Source organism: Aphelocoma coerulescens, chromosome 2, assembly GCF_041296385.1.
Source record: "Aphelocoma coerulescens isolate FSJ_1873_10779 chromosome 2, UR_Acoe_1.0, whole genome shotgun sequence".
In the NCBI taxonomy this organism is placed as follows: Eukaryota; Metazoa; Chordata; class Aves; order Passeriformes; family Corvidae; genus Aphelocoma; species Aphelocoma coerulescens.
Genome location: NC_091015.1, coordinates 138,787,734 through 138,808,920, shown reverse-complemented (window position 1 = coordinate 138,808,920; position 21,187 = coordinate 138,787,734). Strand labels below are relative to the sequence as shown.

At 43.4% G+C, this 21,187-nt stretch overlaps 1 protein-coding gene across 1 annotated transcript in view; it reads left to right on the top strand.

Moving 5' to 3' along the window:
• Positions 1-294: 294 nt before the first annotated feature.
• Positions 295-21,187, top strand: part of ZNF704 (zinc finger protein 704) — a 96,131-nt gene continuing 75,238 nt past the window's right edge. Inside the window, exons 1-2 of the mRNA XM_069004996.1 lie at positions 295-629; positions 20,530-20,777. Of these exons, the coding sequence (XP_068861097.1) occupies positions 354-629; positions 20,530-20,777 (524 nt within the window). The 5' untranslated portion in view covers positions 295-353. The remainder of the gene's footprint in view (positions 630-20,529; positions 20,778-21,187) is intronic.

The window sequence follows — 21,187 nt, the reverse complement described above, 5'->3', positions numbered from 1 at the left end:
CGGCGCGAATCCAGTCCGGGTTTTGGCGCCGGGGACCGGCGGCGGCGGAGAAGGGCGAGCGGGAGGGGACCGCGCGCCGCGCCCGACAGCCGGGCCGGGCCGGGCGGGCAGCCGGCGGAGGAGGAGGGCGCCGGGAGCAGGTGGGCGAGCGGCGGGGCGGCCGCGCCGGCTCCGGGCCCGCCTGGCCGCGGTCGCGGGCCCCCATGGCCGCGGCGCGCCCGCCGCACACACCCACCGCCGCCCCCCGGTGAGCGCCGCCGCCGCCCCTTGGGCACCTCGGCGGGGCCGCTGCCCGCGGCCGGGGCTGAGCGCGGCGGGAGGCGGCCGGGCCGGGCCGACCGGGCGGAGGCACCATGCAGGCGCGGCGCTTGGCCAAGCGCTCCAGCATGGGCAGCCGGCGGTTGAGCGCGGCGGCGGCGCAGGTGGACGCGGTCCGGCCCCCCAAGCCCGAGAGCGCCTGGAGGCCGCCCCGGCGGGAGGGCTCCGCCGCGGCGCTGGAGGAAGAGGACGAAGACGAGGACGTGGTGGTTGAGGTGGAGGAGGAAGAGGAGGAGGAGGAGGGCGGCCCGGGGAGCGCCCCCCCGGCGCTAGCCGGCCACGGCAAGGGCCCCCTCCGGGGGAACCTCAAGGTGCGTCCCGGGAGGGCGCGGGGCGGGGGTGGTTGAGGGGCCCGGGCGGGGGTGCGGCGTCGGTGAGGCGGGCCGGGCCGGCCGGTGTCCCGGGCCGAGCCGGGGAGCGCTGGGGGCGGCCTAGGGCTGGTGGCGGGGCTGGGAGTGGGCTGGCGCCGGAGGGCTGCGGGGACGCCGGCGGCGGGCGGACCGGCCGGCCCTCTGCAAGTCCCGGGCGAAGCGGCCGCCGGGGGCGGCGGGGGTGGCTGGCTACAAGCGGGCAGGGGGCGTGGGGAGATACTGGGGTCTGAAGGAGTTTGAGCATTGGGAGTGGAGACTTGGCTGGGTGAAGCGCGCGGCTGGAGGGGGTTGGAAGCATGTTCAGCCCGCCCGTGTGCGCAGAGGTGTTCGGAGAGCTGTGCCTGCGGGGCACGCGATCTGCCGGGGCCGGGCAGGGCTCCTGCGAGCGCGGGTGGCCGTGGTCAGGAGGCCTGGGTGGGCGACCTGTGGAAAGTTTAGGAATGCAGCTGTTCTTTGCTGAGGCCCGATTCAAATCCTGTCGAAGCGTGCGCGGGCAGTAGGCTGAAATTGGTGCGGTTTGAAACAACCTGATGAACACACCCACCGGCTAAGATCCCGCAGATTCAGGCTTAATGATTTTATTATGAAGCGTTTTCTGTAATTATTTTTCTCTTGGGATAACCAGGGTAGTAGAATTAAGTCTATGTATAGTTCTATAGAGGATTCGTATGATAGATGTGCACTGGTTATGGAAAATAAATGCGTATGAAAGTTTGAAGGGCACCCTTTTGAATTGACTTTTTTTTTTTTTTTTAAATCTAGGTAATAATTCTTACTTGGTAAGAGTTCAGGGTTGGATAATTAGTAATGCTGTGTTACTACTGGGGTCTTTCCTGTATCCATAGATGGAGGGGGAAAAAAAGGAAACAAATCCAAAACAAACAACACACAAAGGAAAATAGCAGCAAAAATGCAAGTTATCCCCATATTGCTTCAGCAGTTTTGTTACAGGACTGAGAATCAGTCTGACACTGTTGGGTCATCGGATCCTGTCTGTAACTCTTCACTGAGTCTGTCAAATGCTATGAGTTGTGGTTATGGTGCCTGGGTCAGACCATCCCTGGTACTGAGGCCTGACAGGCTGGAACAGTTTTGTTGCTACAGAACCAACGCTTGACACTTGAATGGTAGCCTTAGGATCAAGAGCACCATAATTGGTTTCTGGTCCCGTCATTCTCCCCTTTGTACTGAAAGTCTTAAGGGGTAGAGGAGGCTTAGAGGAACTTCCTGTGTGTTCCCAATAGGAAAAAAGAGTGAAATTCTCAAGTGGAGCACAGTAATCTGAACTATAACTGGATTATATAGGTATAATCTGCATAAAATGTGGGAGTGTACTGTTCTTTTTATCAACCCTCAACATGCTTTTAAGTAGTACGACTGTTAGAGGTTGCTGGTATTTCTGCTTTATGCTTAGGAGTATGTGCACATACAAAAATACTGTGCTTGCATGTATTTACTTCCTTGAATAGTAAACCTATCTCATAGATGAGATGAGTGTAGTAATGCCTATTAGGCTACTTTTAGTGTACATGATAAACTGTCAAGTCACCTTTGGTAACCAGGTGCACATATTTACCCTCTTTGGAGGAACATTTCTAACTATCATTGCCTGCTCAGTTTCTGCTTTCTCTCTTTATACTTTTGAGTACTATAAACTAAGAAAGCTTAGAATTTAACATTGTAAATAAATTATCTGTGCATTTCTTTAGAGACTGTTAGTGTGGGAGTTCTCAAAGCTTAAATATGAGGTTCTTCCAAGTAATTTTAAAGTAACAGATTAAAATTTTCTGCCCTTGGCATTGTGTTTCTGAGTGCTTTTAAGCCTAAGGTGGCTGAACTGCAAAGGTCCTTCCCAAAAGTAGCTCTGACTTTGTGGCTCAGAGTGTCTGGGAAGGGCAGGTGGGTTTTCCAAGTGGGTTGTGTTTCTGTTAATGAGAGAAGCAGGCATGAAATGACTACAGAGGTCCAACTGCAAAACACTGGGAGGGTAATAGGACTGGCACGATCTGGTTGTGATTTGTCAACTGGAATTCCTTCCAAATGGAGAAGTGGCATGGAGTCAGCAACATCTGACTCTCAGACCTAGGCTTCTGAATTGGGAAGTGGGAGCAAAGTATATTGAAGGGGTGTCCACTCCTGAGAGATGGCATAAATTGTTGCAGTGACCAATACTCTTCATAGTAAGAGACATCCTGAAGAGCTTCAGAATTTAATTGGGCTTGAAAGCAAAGTGATCTGGGTGCTGGTTTTGCAGCATATGCTATCTGGATAATGCAATTAAAAAGCATCACACAGTGTTCTGCTGTGTATTCACATGTACACTTGATGTCTGTGCCCTTGGGTGGAATGGCATTTTAAAGCTAGAGGTTTCAGGGGCTTGTGACTTTGTCACTTCTGTGGACTGCCTGTGATACATGGATGAAAGCATGCTAGAGTCAGCAGTGGAGTTAATATTGTGAAAAGGTGCCTGAGAATTTGGTCCACTAGTCAAGATCAGCAAAGTACTGGTGCTTTTAGGTCTTACAGCCATATTCTCTGCTCCATAAAGGAGTCCAGTGGCGGTACCATTGGTAGTCTGGTTTTGACCCTCACTCTTAAGCATGGGGTAGAGAGGAAGAAGTACTTATAAAGATAAATATTATTTCTCCAGCTTCTGAATTCATGGCAAGAGAGAACCTATATTACAAAAAAGAGAGACTGATGGTCATGGGGAAGTGTCTTGGTTTGAAAGACAGGTGTCTGCCAAGGAAGGCAGGAATCTCCCTTGAAATGAAAAAAAAAATTGCAACCCCCTTCCCTCCGAATTATTATAATTTTGAAATTAAGGGGGCTTTCAGGCAAAGATATGAGGAATAGGAATAACAGTTCTTTACTATTTTATATCTATATGTGTATAACCAGTCAAACAAACAACAATAACTATGACAGTAACAGCAAACACAAACCCAGTCCCAGCCTTCTCGGCTGTCAGGCCCTTTCCCCTCGGGTGCAGTTCCGCTCGCAGCCGGCAGGGGCGCTGGCGGCTCCCGGTGAGCAGGGCAGGTGCGATGGTTCCCCCGCGGCTGCAGGGGGCGCTCCGGAGCGAGCTCGGGGAGCACGCGGCACTGGCGCCCTGGGATCCCGGGAAGGGATGGGACAAAGGCTTCACAAACCCCTGGGCAGCCGATCCCGGTGTCCGGCCGGACCGTCGGGAACAGCAGGCTGGAACAGCAGGCTGGAACGGCAGGGACGAGCACAAATCCTGGGTGGCAGACGAGATGTATCCAAACTGCAGAGCTGCGGTGGGAACCCCCCAGAGCTCTGGGCAGGCAGGGTGAGCGGGACTACAGAGTAGCGAAGGCTCGAAGCAGCAGCGGGGCCGGGCGGCCGCAGCCCCGCTCCCAGCAGGGCAGGGAAGGCGGGCTTGGGATCGCGGGGTTTCTCTGGTAGAAGGAAGGGCAGCCAAAAAAGCAAAAGCCTGCCGTGCTGACGAATTCCTTCCAGCCTCTCTCCATCCAAACGCCGGGAACTAACAGCCCACAAGCCCAGGTGAAAGAGAGTAGCCAGATGGACTCCTCCCACTGTGGCTAGGTCTTTTGTTTTTCTTAAGCACCCAGTAATTTGTCCCCCTGGCAACATGTATGGGGAAAATTCTTTAAGAGAAAAAGAAAACAGAAGGAGAACTCCTAAAACCCCAACAGGAAGATACAAAAATTGTGTCTTTATGTTGCTGTAGCTGTGTAGATGTCCAAGAGGAGGACATTGGAGAACATTTTTGTTGCTTTTTTTCCCCTGCTATGCTAACAAGCTGGAAGAGGCACGAGTGTGCTGTGTGTGGCTGGTGGGTAATGGCAGAATAGCCAGAAAGTCTTGGAGAGCCTGTAAAGCCTTGTTGAGAAGTGCTGTGTTTTCTTACTATGTCAGAACTAGTTCATTAATCTCTATATGGAAGCAAATAACACCAAGGTGCTGATTATGCAGACTCATTCTGCATGTGAAACTCTTTTTGTACAGCCCGTATTTGCTTTGGCTGCATTTGGATTTTCAGCCATTTGAAATGAGATGAAAAAGTATAAATAGTGTAATTACTAGTACTTTGTCTTGAAGTGTGGGTTAATCTGCAGTCCTGTTTAATTCATCTTTTGTATGGAGCCTAGTTCAGATATCACGTGCAGCCACGCTAGTACCACACTGGGGTTAATGCAGTCTGTGGAAACTGCTGGGTTTGATGATATGGAAAGGAGGTTTTGAAGTAGAGTCCATCAGCAGTCTCTGTTGCTGACTTCATCAGGTACTTAGAAGAAAACCCCACTGCAAGTAGCATAGCTATGCTAATTTGGCTGTAAACCATTAGAGTGCTGTGATTGAGAATGTGGGCTAGTAGTGAACATGGGCTTGTGATAACATGCCAGCATGTTGCAGTGTTTTCTCTACTGTTATGAATAGTAAAGGGGTTAGTGCTTTCTTCTGTTCAGCCCAGTTGAGCTGCCAGCTTGTCTCCAGCCCAGTTTCTGTCCCCAGACTTAGAGTATGGACACGGGACATTCTTAATCCAGCTGACTGTGGGTGCTGCACCTGTTCCTCGCCCATGGAACTACCTCTTCCAGATACTGGCTTGTTTGTGAGCACCCCTTGGTAGTTTAGAAGGATGAATTTCCCACAAGTGGATTTGTTCCTGCAAATACGTAGCTCTGAAAATGATGGAAATTGATCAGATGACGAGTCTGAAAACCAAAGGCCCAGAGAGCTGTGCAGTGATAGCAGAGGAATACAAAAACGCAAGTAGTGTAAGCAAGACTTTAATTTTATGCTTACACTTTAATACTGGGCTCAGTTTTACCCACCTTTTGAAGTGAAATTTACAACAGGTACAAAGTAAGGAGCATGAATCTCTGTGCCAGAGGTTTCAGAGTGGGGATGGCAGATGTTGGTAGGAGTTCATGAAAAATTATGCTTTTGGACACAATTTTTTTGGTTTGTTATGTTTTAGGTTGATTTTTTCAGCCTTTTTTTGCTTTTTAAAGATGAAGACATCTCTGTGATACATGGGATGCAGAAGAATCTTCAGAGCTTATGTGGAAGAAATCAGTTGCCTGTTCTGTGTGTTGTTGCACTGTGTTGAATTAACTCTCTGCTCTTTTGCTCCTTTCTCTGCATTCTTTCTAAAGCCAGGTGTGAATTCATTGCTGTCCTTTAAATCAGACTTACAGCTTTGCTGTTTGAATTGACTATAGGCTCATTGTGGAAAAAAAAAGTGGGTTTTCCTGCTTGATTAGCAAAGTGTTATTTAATTCAGCTTTCGTATGTGTGTGCAAATGTATTTTAAGAGGCAATTTCCAAAATACAAACTTCAAATACCAGATTTGCTTAGAGGAGGAGAGGCCTTGTAAGACACTTTAGGAACTTAAGAGGAAAATTAGATGTTCCCTTTCAGACTAATAATAACTTTATAAATAGTGCTAGTTGTTAGAACACCAGAACTCATGTCCTGAACTTGGAGCCTGTTAGGCTAGGCTGTGTGCAGACTCAGAACAAGCATGGTCCTGCTTTGCCCACTTCTGCAGAGAGTAACACAAGATATGAATGGGCACTGACGGACTGTGAGGAACAACTAAGGGGTGAGACAAGAGAGACAGATGAACACCAGCATCTGAGCCTTATTTTTGTAAGTAGATAAAGTTAATTAATTTTTTAAATTTCAAACTTCATTCAGTTACTTGTTGTTCCCGAGTGAAAACCTGCCTAGTGAAGTTGGTGTGGAAAATTCATGACTAGACTTGGGATTTTTTTTTTTTCTTCCTTATAAAAAATTTTAGAAGTTTATACATAGTATAGATTACTGGAGGCAGAGCTGGGGGTGGTGAGAAGGTAAGATCATATTTTTTTCTCCACTCTCCCCTAATAAAGAATGAATGGGACTAATTTGCTGAGGATTTTTTCATGTAATTTTGTCGTTGTTTGGATGCAGACCAAGCGCAACCACTTTGCCTCTAAAAGGAATTGTATCAGAAAACTGTAACTAAGAATAAAGGTGAAGTCACTAACAGTTCTGATCTTTATTTGCTATATTTTTTTCAGTCTAGAATGAGGTCAGTTGAGAATGATCAGTTGACAGCCTCCAGGTATTCAGTACATACCAGTGAGTAGAGATGTGCTACTCAGTCTTTGTCACAGAATGTTTGAGTTGGGAAGGGACCCTTGGAGATCATCTCGTCCAAGCCCCTGGCTCAGGCAGGGTCATGTAGAACTCATTGCCCAGGACCATGTCCAGATGGGTTTTGAATGTCATCAAGGAGGGAGACTCCACAGCCTCTTTGGGCAACCTGTGCCAGTTCTGGGTCACTCTCACGATGAAGAAGTGTTTCCTGATGTTCAGAGGGGGGAACCTCCTTTGTTTCAGTGTGTGACCATCGCCTCTGGTCCTGGCACTGAGCACCACTGAGAAGAGCCTGGCTCTGTGTTCCCTCCATTCAGGTGTTTGTAGACATTTTAAAGATTCCCCTAAGCTATTTCTTTTCCTGGCTGAACAGTCGCAGCTCTCCTCATAGGAGAGATAATCCAGTCTCTTAATTACAGAATCATAGAACAGTTTGGAATGGAAAGCTCCTTAAAGATCATTTAGTTCCATGGCTCTTCCCATGGGCAGGAATGTCACTGACTAGACCAGGTTGCTCAGAGCTCCATCCAGCCTGGCTTTGAACAGCTCAGGGCTGGGGCATCCACTACTTCTCTGGGCACCTGTTCCATTGCTAAACCACCCTCTGAGTAAAGAATTTCATCCTAACAGCTACTCTAAACATGTCCTCTTTTCATTTAAAAACCATCACTCTTTGTCCTGTCACTATCTGCCCATATAAAAAGTCCCTCTCCCTTCTTTTAACAAGCCCCCTTGAGGTACTGGAAGGCTGTAACGAGATTTGTCCAAAGCCTTCTCTTCTCCATGTTGAAACCATTCTGGTGGCCTTTTGCTCTGTTTCCTCTGGTGTGTCCATGTCTTTCCTGTATTTGGGATCCCAGAACTGAACCTATCATTCCAAGTGTGGCTTTTCCAGTGCCTTAGTAGAGGGGGCAGGATCACCTCTGTCCACCTGCTGTCAATACTTTGTCTAATGCAGCCCAGGACATGGTTCAGCTTTTTGCCACAAAGGCTCATTGCTGGCTCATGTTCAACTTGGTGTCCACTGGGAACCCAGGGCCTTTTCTAGGAAGCTGTTTTCCAGTTGGGTGGCCTCCAGCACAAACTAATGCCTGGTGTTCCTCCCCAGGTCCAGGACTTCACATGTCCCCTGGGAGGATTTCATGAGGTTCCTGTTGCCTCATTTCTCTAACCTGTCAAGGTTTCTCTGGGTGGCAGCATGACTGTTGGATTTATCACCCACTCCTCCCTGTATTGTGATCCCTTCCCAGGGATCAAGGTAAGGCTGACCAGCCAGTCTGTAGTTCCCTGGGTCTTCCTTGGAGATAGAAGTGACTTTTTTTTTTCATCTGAAAACCAAGTATTGAGAAAGTGCTTTTCATGGGCTGGTTATTAACATTTGTAATGTGTCCTGTCACAAGTGCAGATGTACAGACCATCTGTGCCTTTCTTGATCCTGTGCTCTTCCAAGCTTTCTTCAGACCCAAGGTTACAGAGACATCTAGGAGTCCTGTAAATCAGCGTTGAACCCTTGAGTCCTACTCTGTTTTCCCAGCTGCTAGATTAGAAATTCCAGCGTTACAGGAGCACCAGAGAGCTCTTACTAGACTGTGGGATAAATCGGTGCCTCAAAGATGACACTTGGCTGCTTGGCCAGCCAGGAGCATGTTGGTCCTTGCTGGTGTCTGCTCTGCAAATACTGCTGAGGAGAGAGCAATGACGCTTTTTCTTTTTTTTTTTTTTTTTTTTTTCCCTCAGAATGAGAGTCCCCATTGGCTTTATAATACTTTCAAGTGATTTACTGAATTGCTTATTTCTAAAAATAGTGAGCAGCTTTACTAATACTGCAGCTTAAAACCCGCCCAAATTCTACAGAGGGACAGTAGGTTAAAAGAGAAAAACTCTTAAGTGTTTTTGTTTATTTACAAAAATTGAACAGGAAATGTAAGGTGAATGAAAAGAATGTTCATTAGCTCCTCTGGGAATCAGCTTTAATTTCATGAAGTAGTGTTCATGTTTTTCACTCTAGCATGTTGCCAAGCAGAGCATACAGGAATTTAATGTTGCTGCTGCTGCTGAACAGTCTGTGATGGGATCACTTTCACTGCTCTGGCACCTTGCCAAACCATCCAATCTCAAATGAGTATTGCAGTGACATTTGTCTTACTGTATTAAAAGTACATGTGTGGGTGGTATTTGTTGTTTAACAACAAAACTAATGAAGACAGGAAATGGAACAACTTCTGTTGCTTGAGCTTTGGATAAAAATACAGATCTTTTTATTTGTGTTTTTGCAAAACATGCAGAGTCTAATTTCCATAAAATCTTGACCCAGCTGAAGTTGATGGAAAAGTCCTGCTAGTTTAAGCAGATTTAGGATTTTGTCCCAATTACTTGAACATGAGTGTGAATCTATTAGTATCCTAAAACCTTTTCACAGTGGTCCAAATAATTGTAAAAGACTGTTACTATCACTGAACACAGAATCAGAGGGAAGGTAAAATGCCTCAGTGATCACGTACTGAAGTGTGAAATTACATATCTCAGTGTTTTACCATCTTTAATGTATTTTTTTACATGGTGGATAAAGATTATTTGAACTTTAGATTGTCAGTGCTATTAAAACAAGCAGTCATGATTGGATGATTACTTAAATTTTATTTTCTGCTTCAGCATATAAGGTGGCTGATCCTACATCATACTGACATAGAGAGCAAATTGTACAATCACCTTCTATAAACTGGACTTTGTAAATCTGGTGAGATAAACGTTTGAGCCAGCCTGATCTTTTATGTATATGTGCATATCCCTTTGCAATAGTGTAAAAAAACTCTCGCTGGATCCAAAATGCTTTTTACCTCATATTTTTCTACACATTTTCTTTCTACAATGCAATGATGACAAATGTGAGTACTTCCAGAGGAAAAAATCTGATTTTTCTACTTCAAAATACTTTAAAGAGAACACTGTGATGCAGTTCTTGCTGCCCTTAAGTCCAGATCAGTGGTGATCCATATGGCCATGGAAAGCCACTAATATCTGGCTTACAAAGCTATATGGAAAAAGCAGTGAAATGAATAAGGGTGCATTGGTGGTTGCTAAGGATTTGCAGTGATATTTTGCTTCAACATGTGTGGCCAGCACAGACAATTGTCCTTACTTCTCAGAGCAGGAGAGAAGTGGTTGGTCTTGCAGGTGTTTCCTTTTCCATGCTGGTAGGTCCATCTGCTGGAGCAGCAGCATGGATAGCATAGAGTGCTTTATGCCTGGGCACTGGATGAAACAGATGGAGTTTGTGGATTTTATGTTTCATCAGTTTCAAAAAGGGTAGAGCATTCCCCTCTCTGTCCTTAAGTCCTTTTCCAGCTCCCAGTTACTCACAGGCAGCCTTGTGGTTGTGCCAGAATTCATTGTGTTCTTTTGTGGGCTACCGAAACAGCAGAAAACACGTGCAGCAAAGTCTGTAGACTGTGGTGTCCTTCAGTTATGATGTGTCAAGAAAGGGCTTGCCAGGTATCTCGATAATGCAGAGGAAAAGATGGCATATCACAGCTAGGACAGGCATACAGAGGAAAGGGAAGGTTAGAAATGGAGCAAGCCTTCATCGTTTAGAAGACAGCCATTTGGCAGTTGGACTGTTCTTAACTTTGGGCTTGGTGGTCCATCAGTTTCTTTGTGAAGGCTCTTCTCCCATGAGATGTTGCTGCATCTCTGTTGTGGTTTGATACAGTTGTTTTCTGGAGCAGCTGAAGAAGAGAAGGTTGCATTTGGCCTCTGCATGTTTTTACTAGTGTTATTGTATTGCTTCCAGCGGTAATGAGTTGTAACTCTGTGATACTATTTATTGTATAGTCAGATACAAAAATAAACTCCTGGGTTTTGGCACCTCTCCTAATCTGAACAGGAAAACTGCTACGTGTTTTTGTCTCGAGCTGAACCCAGACTTGGGAGAATCTTCTACTGGAGGCAGTGCTTTTTGCTTGTTCACCTCCACTGAGGGGATCGTTCTTTCTACTTCCAGGCTCAAGATCTGTTAGAGAAGATAAGGACTTGTGCTTAATTTTGATCTTGTAATATCTCCTCCAGGCTTTCAACATCAGGGATCAGCATTGGCCTTTTCATTCACAGCACCTATTTCATTCAGAAGTTAAAACAGTTGCTTACATCTGAGAATTACCTTGGTTCAATTTCACTGAAATGCCATAATTTAAACGAACAAATAAAAAAGAGCAAAGTCCCAGGATGTAAAGGCAAATGGATTACATTTCCATGCCCTTTTAAGTGATCTAAGTTCTGCAGTATCTCGTCTCAGCTGGCTCCTTTCAAAGTCAGACAACAACTTCTGACCTCAGAAATCTCACACCTCTGTATCTTATTTGCAAGAGATCTTGAAAATAAAGCCAGCCTGTTTTTATTTTTGCTAAAAATGCCCTGCTATATATCTATACAGTCAAGAGGAGCAGGGCTTTCAAATGCAGATGAACCAATCAAGGTTTTTTACTGAGGAGCAGTGAGGCAGCATTTCCAAAACCTTCTGCTAGGTGTGGGGAGTTCCCCACTGTCTCTATAGTTTGATTTTTGTGAGCTCTTACTTGCTTGATCCTGAATGAGATTATAGAAGTGGTAGCACTTCTTTGAGCTGCTGCCATCTTTACTGATCCCAGACCACCAGAAGATGAAGAGAGAAACAAGTGGAGTGTCTTGTACACCTTCAGCAATGGTCTTGAAATAGTTAAAAGATATATTATTTGCACATGAAATTCAGGCAGTAAAGGCCATATTGATGTATCAGTAAGAGAGTCTATGCATGAGGCTGTATTAAGCTACATAAGCTGTTGTGTACAACTTTTTAATCTAGACAGAATCAAAATTAGGGGCAGCAAAGACAGTAGATACTTTACCACTGGGTTCTAGGACCCTCTTTGCATCTCTTACAAGTAGGAAAAAATCACCATTTCATAGAAAATAGGTATTCATAGGCATACCATAGAAAATACCCTGACGTGAGGTTTCAGAACTTCAGCCAGTGCAGTGAGAACACCTGGTCTGATGTTGCTCACTACTTGCACCTTGTAATTACATCTAGTAATGCGATAGAAATAAGAACAAAATAGGTTTATTTGAACTTCCCTGCTACCCCACATTAGCATGCTTGGTTTTGTCTCCCAATTCCAGGGTTTTTTAAGCTTCCCCAGAGGTGACCAGTAGGACCCAAGTGTATCCTCCTCTTTTCTGCTTCTGTGCTCCTTGGCCAGCCCAGAGCACACATTTCCAGGCCCTCACCTGTTCTCTGTGTCACCACAGGTTGCCCTGGTGGCATTGGCCGTTGCTTACACTGCTTTCACTGCAGGAGAGGTGAGGGGAACCTGCTGCCTGGCAGGAACTCTTCCTTCCCACTTGCAGGGCCAGGCACGTAGGTCCCTGAGAGAAAAAATATGTGATAATTGGTTTAGTTCATTCTAAATTCACTTTTTGTGCAACCAGTACTTGGGAAAGCAATTATGACTGCCCATTCCTGGCTTGCAAGTCCTGCTAAAAGTGTGGTGGAGTACCAAGCACTCAATGGTGAGCATGCTTAGCAAAGATTGAAGTGCAGGAACTGAATTCCCAAATAAAAAATTAACCTGTTTTTTTGCAACTATGATCCTCCACTTCCCTCCTGTTTAAGGCTTTCCAAGGTAGTGTCTGTATTTTTAGATGTTTAGAGGCAGTGTGTTTCTCAGTGTTCTCCTTCTATTTAAGAAAAGGAAAACAGGGCTGAAAGACCTCTGCTGAGATCCTGCCAGTGATGCCAAGCTGGGAGCCAATGTCCAGCTGGAACCCAGGTAGCCAGGTTTGCACGGTGGTGGCTGCACGTCACACCCTTGTGTGCACAGCATAGCCAGGACACAAGAGTTATTTTTTTGATACTTAAACATTGCAAGCAAATTTTGAAGATATGCACTTCCAGTAACTAATATTAAAATCTGGTAATTTACTGATTGGTGTCTGATAATCTTAGAAGCTATGTCATGTACTTTTCTGGGAGGAACTTACTACACCTGCATATGGAATGGGAAAGAAAGCTACCATACTTCCGTCTCTTCATTTGTTGATGTGGTGGAGAGAAAAAGGCACAAATATCTCTGAATAGTTTTTGTTCAGACCTGAGCACGGTGTATGGGAAGGACCATGAATTCCCAGTGTTCTTGCTGTCTCCCCTTGTAATCTTAGATCTTTCTGTCCAGTTTTAATAACATTTACACTTCTTGTGCCAGTTTGTGCAGTCCTTCCCTGTCACAAGCTGGTGGTGGTTTTATTTGGGGTACAGCAGGTACCTGGCTGGGTACTGGATTTAAAATGTGGGAGTGAAAGTTTCTGTCATTCATCTGTGTAGATTCTCTTTAACTCCCAAACACCTTAAACTGGTGCTGGGATACACGGGTTTTGTAGATGAGTTAGGTATAGACAGGTAAGTGCTGACATACATGTGAGGATGATGGGAGGGTAGAAACTTCTTGCTGACTCCAGTTCTTGCTGCATAACACTATTGTGAATCCAGGCAACTTAAAATGCTTAGAATTGTATTTTAATACATAGAAAATATATCCTGTGGATGGTTTTCTGTATTGAGTCCAATGAAAATAGGGACTTTGTCCTAGCCTGGCTGATGGTGACTAGCACATTGCTATGCATTAATGTGCAGTATATATTGTAAAGGACACTTACAGTGACCTTAAAATGCATTATCTTCTATATTGTTAGAGACCAACAATTTACAAATGCTTAGAGTGATTGGATTCATGTGATTTATGTGTAATGAGCAACTGCTGGTGAAGCAAGTAATTAAATGCAAAGTATACTCGAAAATGTAATAATACATTGAAATTCAGGGCAGATTATTTCCAAGCATCATTACGAGAATCTGTCTTATCTCTTTGTGTTGCAGTATGAATAGAGATTTCTGGTAAAATGGAAATTTGATGCATTCTTTCCTTCCAGTGAGGACACTGTTTTAGAATGTCAAAAATTAGAGCCTTTTTACATTAAAAAAACCCCTCTGTTACAGGAACCTGAACTGGAAATACTGTACAAAGTAATATGAGATTACCAAAATCTTTGTCCTTCCAGGGATTTAAATTAAAATATTTTTTACTTGCATGTAATTTTGGTAGCAGGTTTGGGGTTTCTCATTTTTGCTTGTTATGTTTCACTGTGAATTTATTCCTGATTTCTTTCTTGTTGAGAAATGTGGCTTATCCCTGTCCCTAGAACATCACCTGGCTGTTCAGGCTGGCCTGAAAAAGGGTCTTCCAGTTATTGAGTTTTTGTTTTGCCTGAACATTTTAAATGCATGTCATGTTACATATACACATTTCATTATTGTGTCCCATTAACATGCTAGGCTGAAATATATTGATTCCTTCTTTCTCTTCCTCATTGAGCTGCCTGTTTGTTCTGTAATGGATCAAAAATGTTGCTAAAGCCTTGTTTAATTTTAAAAAAATCTTGGGACTTTTGTTTTCTTACCATTTGGGAGTTTTATTGGCAGTCCCAAACACTTAGGATGATTACATCTATTTCAGAAAACAGAAGGAGATGGTCACAAAGCCAGAATCAAAAAACTTTATAAAAAGCAGCAGGGTTGTACAGCAGGTTGGCTGGTGCTAAACCGTCTTGTAGCTAATCTTTCTAATCTGGTGGTTTTTTAATTGGTGTTTAATCTAAAGAGTTTTTTGATGGAATTAGATCAACTGATTACATAGTTAATCCAATGGAAATCAAAAATCCTCATCCAAAACTGTCTTCTCTATCAGCTATGTAGTGGTAATATTGTGCATAGGCCTAGGACTCACAATTCAGTTGAAATTATTTATCTATTCACAATGCAAATAGCCAGAATTGGAGCAGTGAGTTGGGGATTGTTGGTGGGGTGGGGTTTTTTTGATACATGTTTTTTAATTAGCATGTTACACCCCCGTCCCCAACCCTGCCTTCCCCTAGTCTGGAAAACAGCCTAGTGTGGCTTGTGAGGGATCTTGTTGGTTTTGGAATGACCCTGGAATTGAGTCCAGTTATATAGTGGTCTGTAAGTGAAGTAAAGGAAATACAGCTTCATGGGTTGAGGGAGAAAAAGAAGTTTGTACAAAACTGGAAACACGACCATGGCTTCAGGATTATTAAAATAAGGTGGGGTTGCTCTAAGCTAGTTTCCCAAAAAGTGTTTCCACTGGCATGTTTTTTTTTTATAGGGAGCTTTGGAAACAGTCAGCTTTTCTAGACATACTTCCCTCACCCTTGTAAAATAATTTTATTGTTTTTTAGAGGTACTTTTATTGCTTTTATTGTAAATTTGTTATCTGTATGAAAAAAACATAGTGGCACAAAGTAGGCCACAGCTGGAAAATTGTTTACTTTACCCAGTCCTCTAAGGTTCAGAGTGTTCGTGGAAGGGACATGCTCAACTTTCTCAGATGTCTTAGTCTGTCCAGATCCCAGCAGGCATTGTGAGGAGAAACAGAAGTTAGCCAGTGTCCCCTCCGAAGGGGAAGGTTAAGGGAGCCTGCTGGGCTCTCGCTGCTGTGCTGCCCGACAGTGAGCCGCAAGCCTCTCTCTGCCGAGGCTGGGACTGCGGGCCTGTTTCTTGGCAGGCAGTTGCAGTCACACTTCTTCATCTGGTGTAATTTGGCATAGCTTCATGGAAGGTGCTGTATCGAGTCACAGGGGGGTGCGAGGCAGTGCTCCGTTGTGCTGGGCAGCTGCCTTGTGGAAATCAGCCCCTGAGTTGTTTATAAAACTGCCAGCAAAGTAGGATGGTATGTGGTGTGGCAATTCTTTCAATAGTTAGTTGTATTTCCATCTGTCTGTATAATCTATTGCAAAGCCTGTTAAAAATTATGTTTCTATTCCTGCTGTGTCCAGAAGAACCTGAATCCACAGGTTTCCTCAGGAGATTTGAAAGAACATAGGTAGGAGTCAGTTTTCACATTTGAAGATACATTTCCATACAGTTGGGTCACATAGAGGCAAATAATGCTAATATTCTTGGGAGTTCAATGCTTTCCATTGTATAGGAAGCACAGACATCTTAAAGCTTGTTAAATGCTAGTGAGCTATTTGAAAATAAATAACTTCAGTTTTTAAGTGGCCGTGCACCATAAGCAAGGGAAGTCAATAAAGTCCAGTCAGGTTGTGCTCCAGGGGTGACGTCCATAATCTGTCAAATCTAAGTCGCTGTTTCCATATAAATGTGGTAGGTCTACTTATTCTAGTGTTTGCTGATCCTTTGAATAGGCAATTCAGTGCCTGAGTTGTCGTTTTGATCAATAATTTTTTTGCTGTTCAGGGTAAAATGCAGGCTGAAATTTAACTGAAATTGAAGGAGACTGAGGTTTGACTGCAATGTCAGCATCTTATCAGGATGTGCTCTTGGGCAGAGCAAAAATTGACTGCACATAAGTTAAGGCCTAAACTGCTGAAAAATTGCAGCCTGCACATCATTTGTAAGGAATAGCAAAAAACATCTTTAAATTCGTCAGGTTGTGCCAGTGTCAAGCATGCTCCTTTTGGACAGGACTTATATTGCAACATGTGGTCTTGATGTGGAGTTCAGGACCAGCAATTTGTTTATGAAAAAATACCATCACGTAAAAGTTTCTATAGGCAGGTTAAGATAGGTTTTGCAATGAAAAATTGTTAATATAATGCTGAAAATAGTAGCTGTGCTAATAATTTAGCTGTCACATGGATTATTAAACTTTGTCATTTAATAATAATGAATCAAGCTTTAAAGTAAAACCCTTAACTTAAAAGTAAAGCGCTCAATCTAAATATATACCATTGTCTTGACAACTTCAAAACAGAAATTGAAAGGCTTTCTTAATAAAGTTTTTAGTTAGAAACCAAAGCAAGAAATGGTTTTCAGTTTTTGCAGGATGATTACCAAAGGAGTAATGCCTCATCAGACCCCAGCTCTGGTACTGCCCCATGCTTGAGCGCCAGTGGGGAAGGCATGGGTAGTACCGTTGTTTCTAAGCAGCAGAGTATCCAAAGTTTCCTTTGCCCCATAGTGATGGGGGGGGGAGGAATTGACAAAGGCAGATGAAGGCAACTGCAGAGAGAAACAAAGCTAATTTTTAAAATTTACAGGTGGTTTATAGCTCCTGTTTCTGACTGAACTTCCGAGTGATGTTGGTTGCCTGAGGCCAGGTTGTGAAGGACTCTGTTGAAAGTAAGCTGAAGGTTGCTAGTGGCTTAAGGGTGAAAATACACAATGAATTGCATGGAAAAACAGCCTATTATCAAGTGGCTTGTATGAGTGATAATTCATCAGGTGCATGAAAAAGACTTAAGTTTTACCATCAGTTGGTACTGGAGGCAATAAGGTGGCAAATTTGGAGGTATGATGACAAGAAAAGCTGAACCATTAGGGAGAAATGTAATGATGGAATTTGAGAACAGCAAAGGATGGAGAAATGTAAGGTATTGGAAGTAAGCTGAAATAAAATAGTGTCATAGTCTCACCTTCTGTCTGTCTGTGACATGGGCCTAGGCAGGTTGGACTAGATCTTCCGCAGAATTTTTGCTGAAATATTCTGGACTTGAAGGACCACAAGCCTCAAGTTAAAAGAATATGAAGGATCTATGAGAAAAAATAAAGTTACTGATAAAATATGACAGAACAGTTAACTATCCAGAAAGATATATTGGAAATTTTCTGTGTTATCTCTGAACTATGAGTGCTGGTGAAGCAGAACTTGAAATCAGAGGAGTCCTGGTTATTAATCAGTATGTTTGCCAGGAAGTGAGGAACCTGATCATTCAAGTGACTGTGGCCCTCTGCACTCCTCACATCAATGGCTACTTGTGTAGGAGGCTGGATTTCCAGCAAAAGACACCACACACTTCAAGGCAGGGCAGGTGTCTCAAGTGGAAATGGCTTCCATAGACATGGATGAATTAAAATAGAAAAACTGCCTGTGGAGTAGGAGAAGGCTACTGGAGGAAGCCCACCAGGGAAAACTCTTGGCTTTCTCTCATGGTCACCTGCTTCTAAAGCAGAAATTTATATGCAGTCAGTCTCAAGGGAAAGTTTAAAAAGAAGTTAGTATTTCCAAGCATCTGTTGAAAACTGAAGGAGAGGAAGGAAGAGAGTTAGTCTAAGCATTGGATTTGGGCTTCTGCTTTTCCTGGCCATTGGCTGAAGAACCTGAACTGCTTCTGCAACCTGAGCATTTGCTCTGTGATTTTTGTCTTTCCTCACTTCCATATGTGTGCAGGGGTCTGGCTATTAATTATGGTATATTGACATATGGAATATGTTTGAACTGGATGTGGATAAATTTGATATATAAAAATAGATTATCTGGTATCACAGTGCAAGTATTCTGCTCTTTATGGTCTAGGCTTTATTTTGCAGCTGTAGTCTGAGCTTGTAACCTACTGTCATCACTACTTAGGTAGTTTTCTGTAAAGAAAACTTGGCAATGTATGGCACAATACATTTGATGAAACTTAGCAAAATCCTACCATTCATAAATTGAAGACAAAAATACCTTTTTTCCCTTGGTGCAGTCACGCACTTAGTCCATTAAAAAAACAATTAAAACCATCCTGATGAAAACTGGGTTCAGTCTGGCATTGGAGAGTAGGGAATGAGGGAGGCTGCCCCCTCCCATGCTCTCGGCACTTTCTACACTAAGGGGTGCAGAGGGTAAGGAGGCAGCTGCTGGTGGTGCCTTGTGCACATCAGCACCCCTGCCATGCACAACGGGCGGAGCTGCTCCTGCCCTGCACAGAACCGTCCTCCGCCCCAGCTGAGGTGGAAATCCTGGGCAGGGAGGAAGGGAGATGTGGTCATGCAAGGGAAGACCATGTGGCAGTGGAGGGGATGGAATTCAAGTCTTATATGTACTCTTGTTTGGAGTTACATAATTTCTAGGGCTGGATAATGGAATTTGTGTATTTTCAGCCTTTTTTGTTACTTCAGTGCATCACTTATAAGTCAGTTTTAATGAAAATTGAAGGCAACTCAGCATTTCAGTTTCTCGGAGATTCTCAGGCACTCAGAAAAGGCTTATTGCAAATCTAAGAAGTTTAAAAAATAAAATCATTAAATCAGAATTCAATTTATGTTGTTTATATGTCTTCTCCTAATTCTGTGTGATCACATGCTGACTGTTTTGTCTTCCAGGCAGATTTTCTTGGTAATGTGTCATCTGTTTGTGTGTGAAGAAGTGTAAAGTGTCTAATTCTTTCTACTGTTTACGTTCATAAAGTAATAACTCTTGTTTTGTTCTTGAAGCAACTGCTAAAAGCCCTTCAGTGGAAGCACTAGAAACAATTAAATCATCAGTCCTAAATATTTATGCGTTAATGATGTGATACACTTTACAGAACACAGCAAAATTACTTTGCCAAGTATGTTTTTCCTGTGAACTTAAAATTCCTTGCACCATTTTTATAACCACCAAGGTTTGAAATCTATAAACAGAGATTTGTGGAGAGAGGAGTATATTTTAATGCATAAATATATACGCATATACATTGATTGATTTTTTTTCTTTTTTAATTATGAAAAGGAGAAATAACATGGAAGAGTTGACATAGGAATTTCAGTTTATTGGTGCTGTTACTGTCTGAGGACAACACAACTTGGATTATTGCCACTGTAAAGATCAGGAATAATTTACAAATACTTTAAAATCCAGTTTGCTAGCTCTAGAAGGCACCTGGTTTTCTCCAAGCAAGTGCATGTGGTGTGGAAGTACCTCTGCTTAAGGTGGGGGAAGCTGCCACTTTGTTGGGCCGTATTTTGCTTGGCTGTTTGGGTTGGTTGGAGGAGTTGCCTGACAGATGGGTCTGCCCCCATGAAGCTGGGGAAGCGTAGCTGTCCAGGGAATGGATTTCGCAGGAAAATCTAGGTCCTGTGCTTTGTTTTGCTTTCAGAGAAGATGGAGTGGCTTGGTTCTGATGACTTTTTGGGGTCTTCCCTGCAACCCTGCAATAGTTCGCTTTATAAACACCAGCTCATTGTATTCCAGAGTGGTAGTGTATTTTTAAGACATCTCTTTGCTTGGGAAGTCTTTGTTTATGGGAAGCAGCAGACCTGACGATCTGGGAAGTGCTGGCAGGCAAAGAGACAACCTGGCACTTCTCCTGGGTGTGTCCCTGCTCGTCATTGCTGGACGGGCTCCTCACAGAGATGCTGCCAGCATCACTTGCTCACCCTTGCCTTCTGGCAGAGGAGTTGGATCATAGCAAATTATTTTTCTGCTCCTGGAAAAACCCTCACTTAGAAATACAGCTGTAAAAGAATCCAGTATGTTGCTGTAGGAAGCACTTTAATTTCTTGGTTATGTTTAATCTGGAAAAATACTGATTTTTTTTTTCTGGAATTTTAGGAGGAGGGCAGCTAGGATTTCTTTTGCAGAGCTATGCAGCACAGATATACGCATGTTAAAGATACTTTGTTTTTAATATGGTTTCCAACGTTCTAATGCAAATACTTTTTGATTTAACGTTACGAGGTTGATAGCTTTATCAAATGGACAAGAATTGCTTATTTTCCTGGGTAGTCCTCAACATTGTTGAGAAATGAATGGCAGTTTCAGAATTTATGAAGAACAAATAAATGGTATTCACTAATTCAAATAATTAATTAGAAGTAATGCCTGTGGGTATTGGGTTGTTTTTCATTTTAGGAGAATTAGAAAAAAAATTTAATAATTGCTTTCAATTTTTCAGGCAGCCAACATCAAGCGTGAAATGACGTTCCCTGCATTTCAACAGGAGGATATAAAAAGTGACATCAGTCGAAAACTGCCAGACCAACAGTTTCTCCTGTTCACCACAAAGGAGGAAGATTTAAAAACAGCAGAGACCAAAAAACTAAACAGAGCTCCTGAGTATGAAAAGGAAAACACTCGTTCTGTTTGTCTTCTGGAACAGAAGCGCAAGGTTGTTTCTTCAAATATTGATGTGCCTCCAGCAAGGTAAGGAGAGTTGGATTTTTTTGTTGTGTTTTGTTTAAAGCTTTATTCCTTTTTCTCCCCTGCCATTTTTTTAATGGGATATTAGATACAAGTTTGGTAAGCAGCTATGAACTGCTGAGACTGGTGTTTGTGCCCAGGTAGTCCAAAGTCAATCACAACCTTCCTATTTGAGAGATTTGCTAGGAAATGAAAAGTATTAGTAGCAGAAAATGAGGCCATCTTCAGAGTAGGACTTTGTATTGCTTTTGCATTGTTTTTGCTTTTACAATATGCTGCAGCTGAGATACTTGGAGAAGAGGATGTGTCTTCAGAGGAAGAGATTGTTGACTCAGCTTCACCCTGAAAAGTAATCTTCTAAACGAGACACAGAATCATCTTACCTGCTAAAAATTTATTTTTCAAATTTTTTT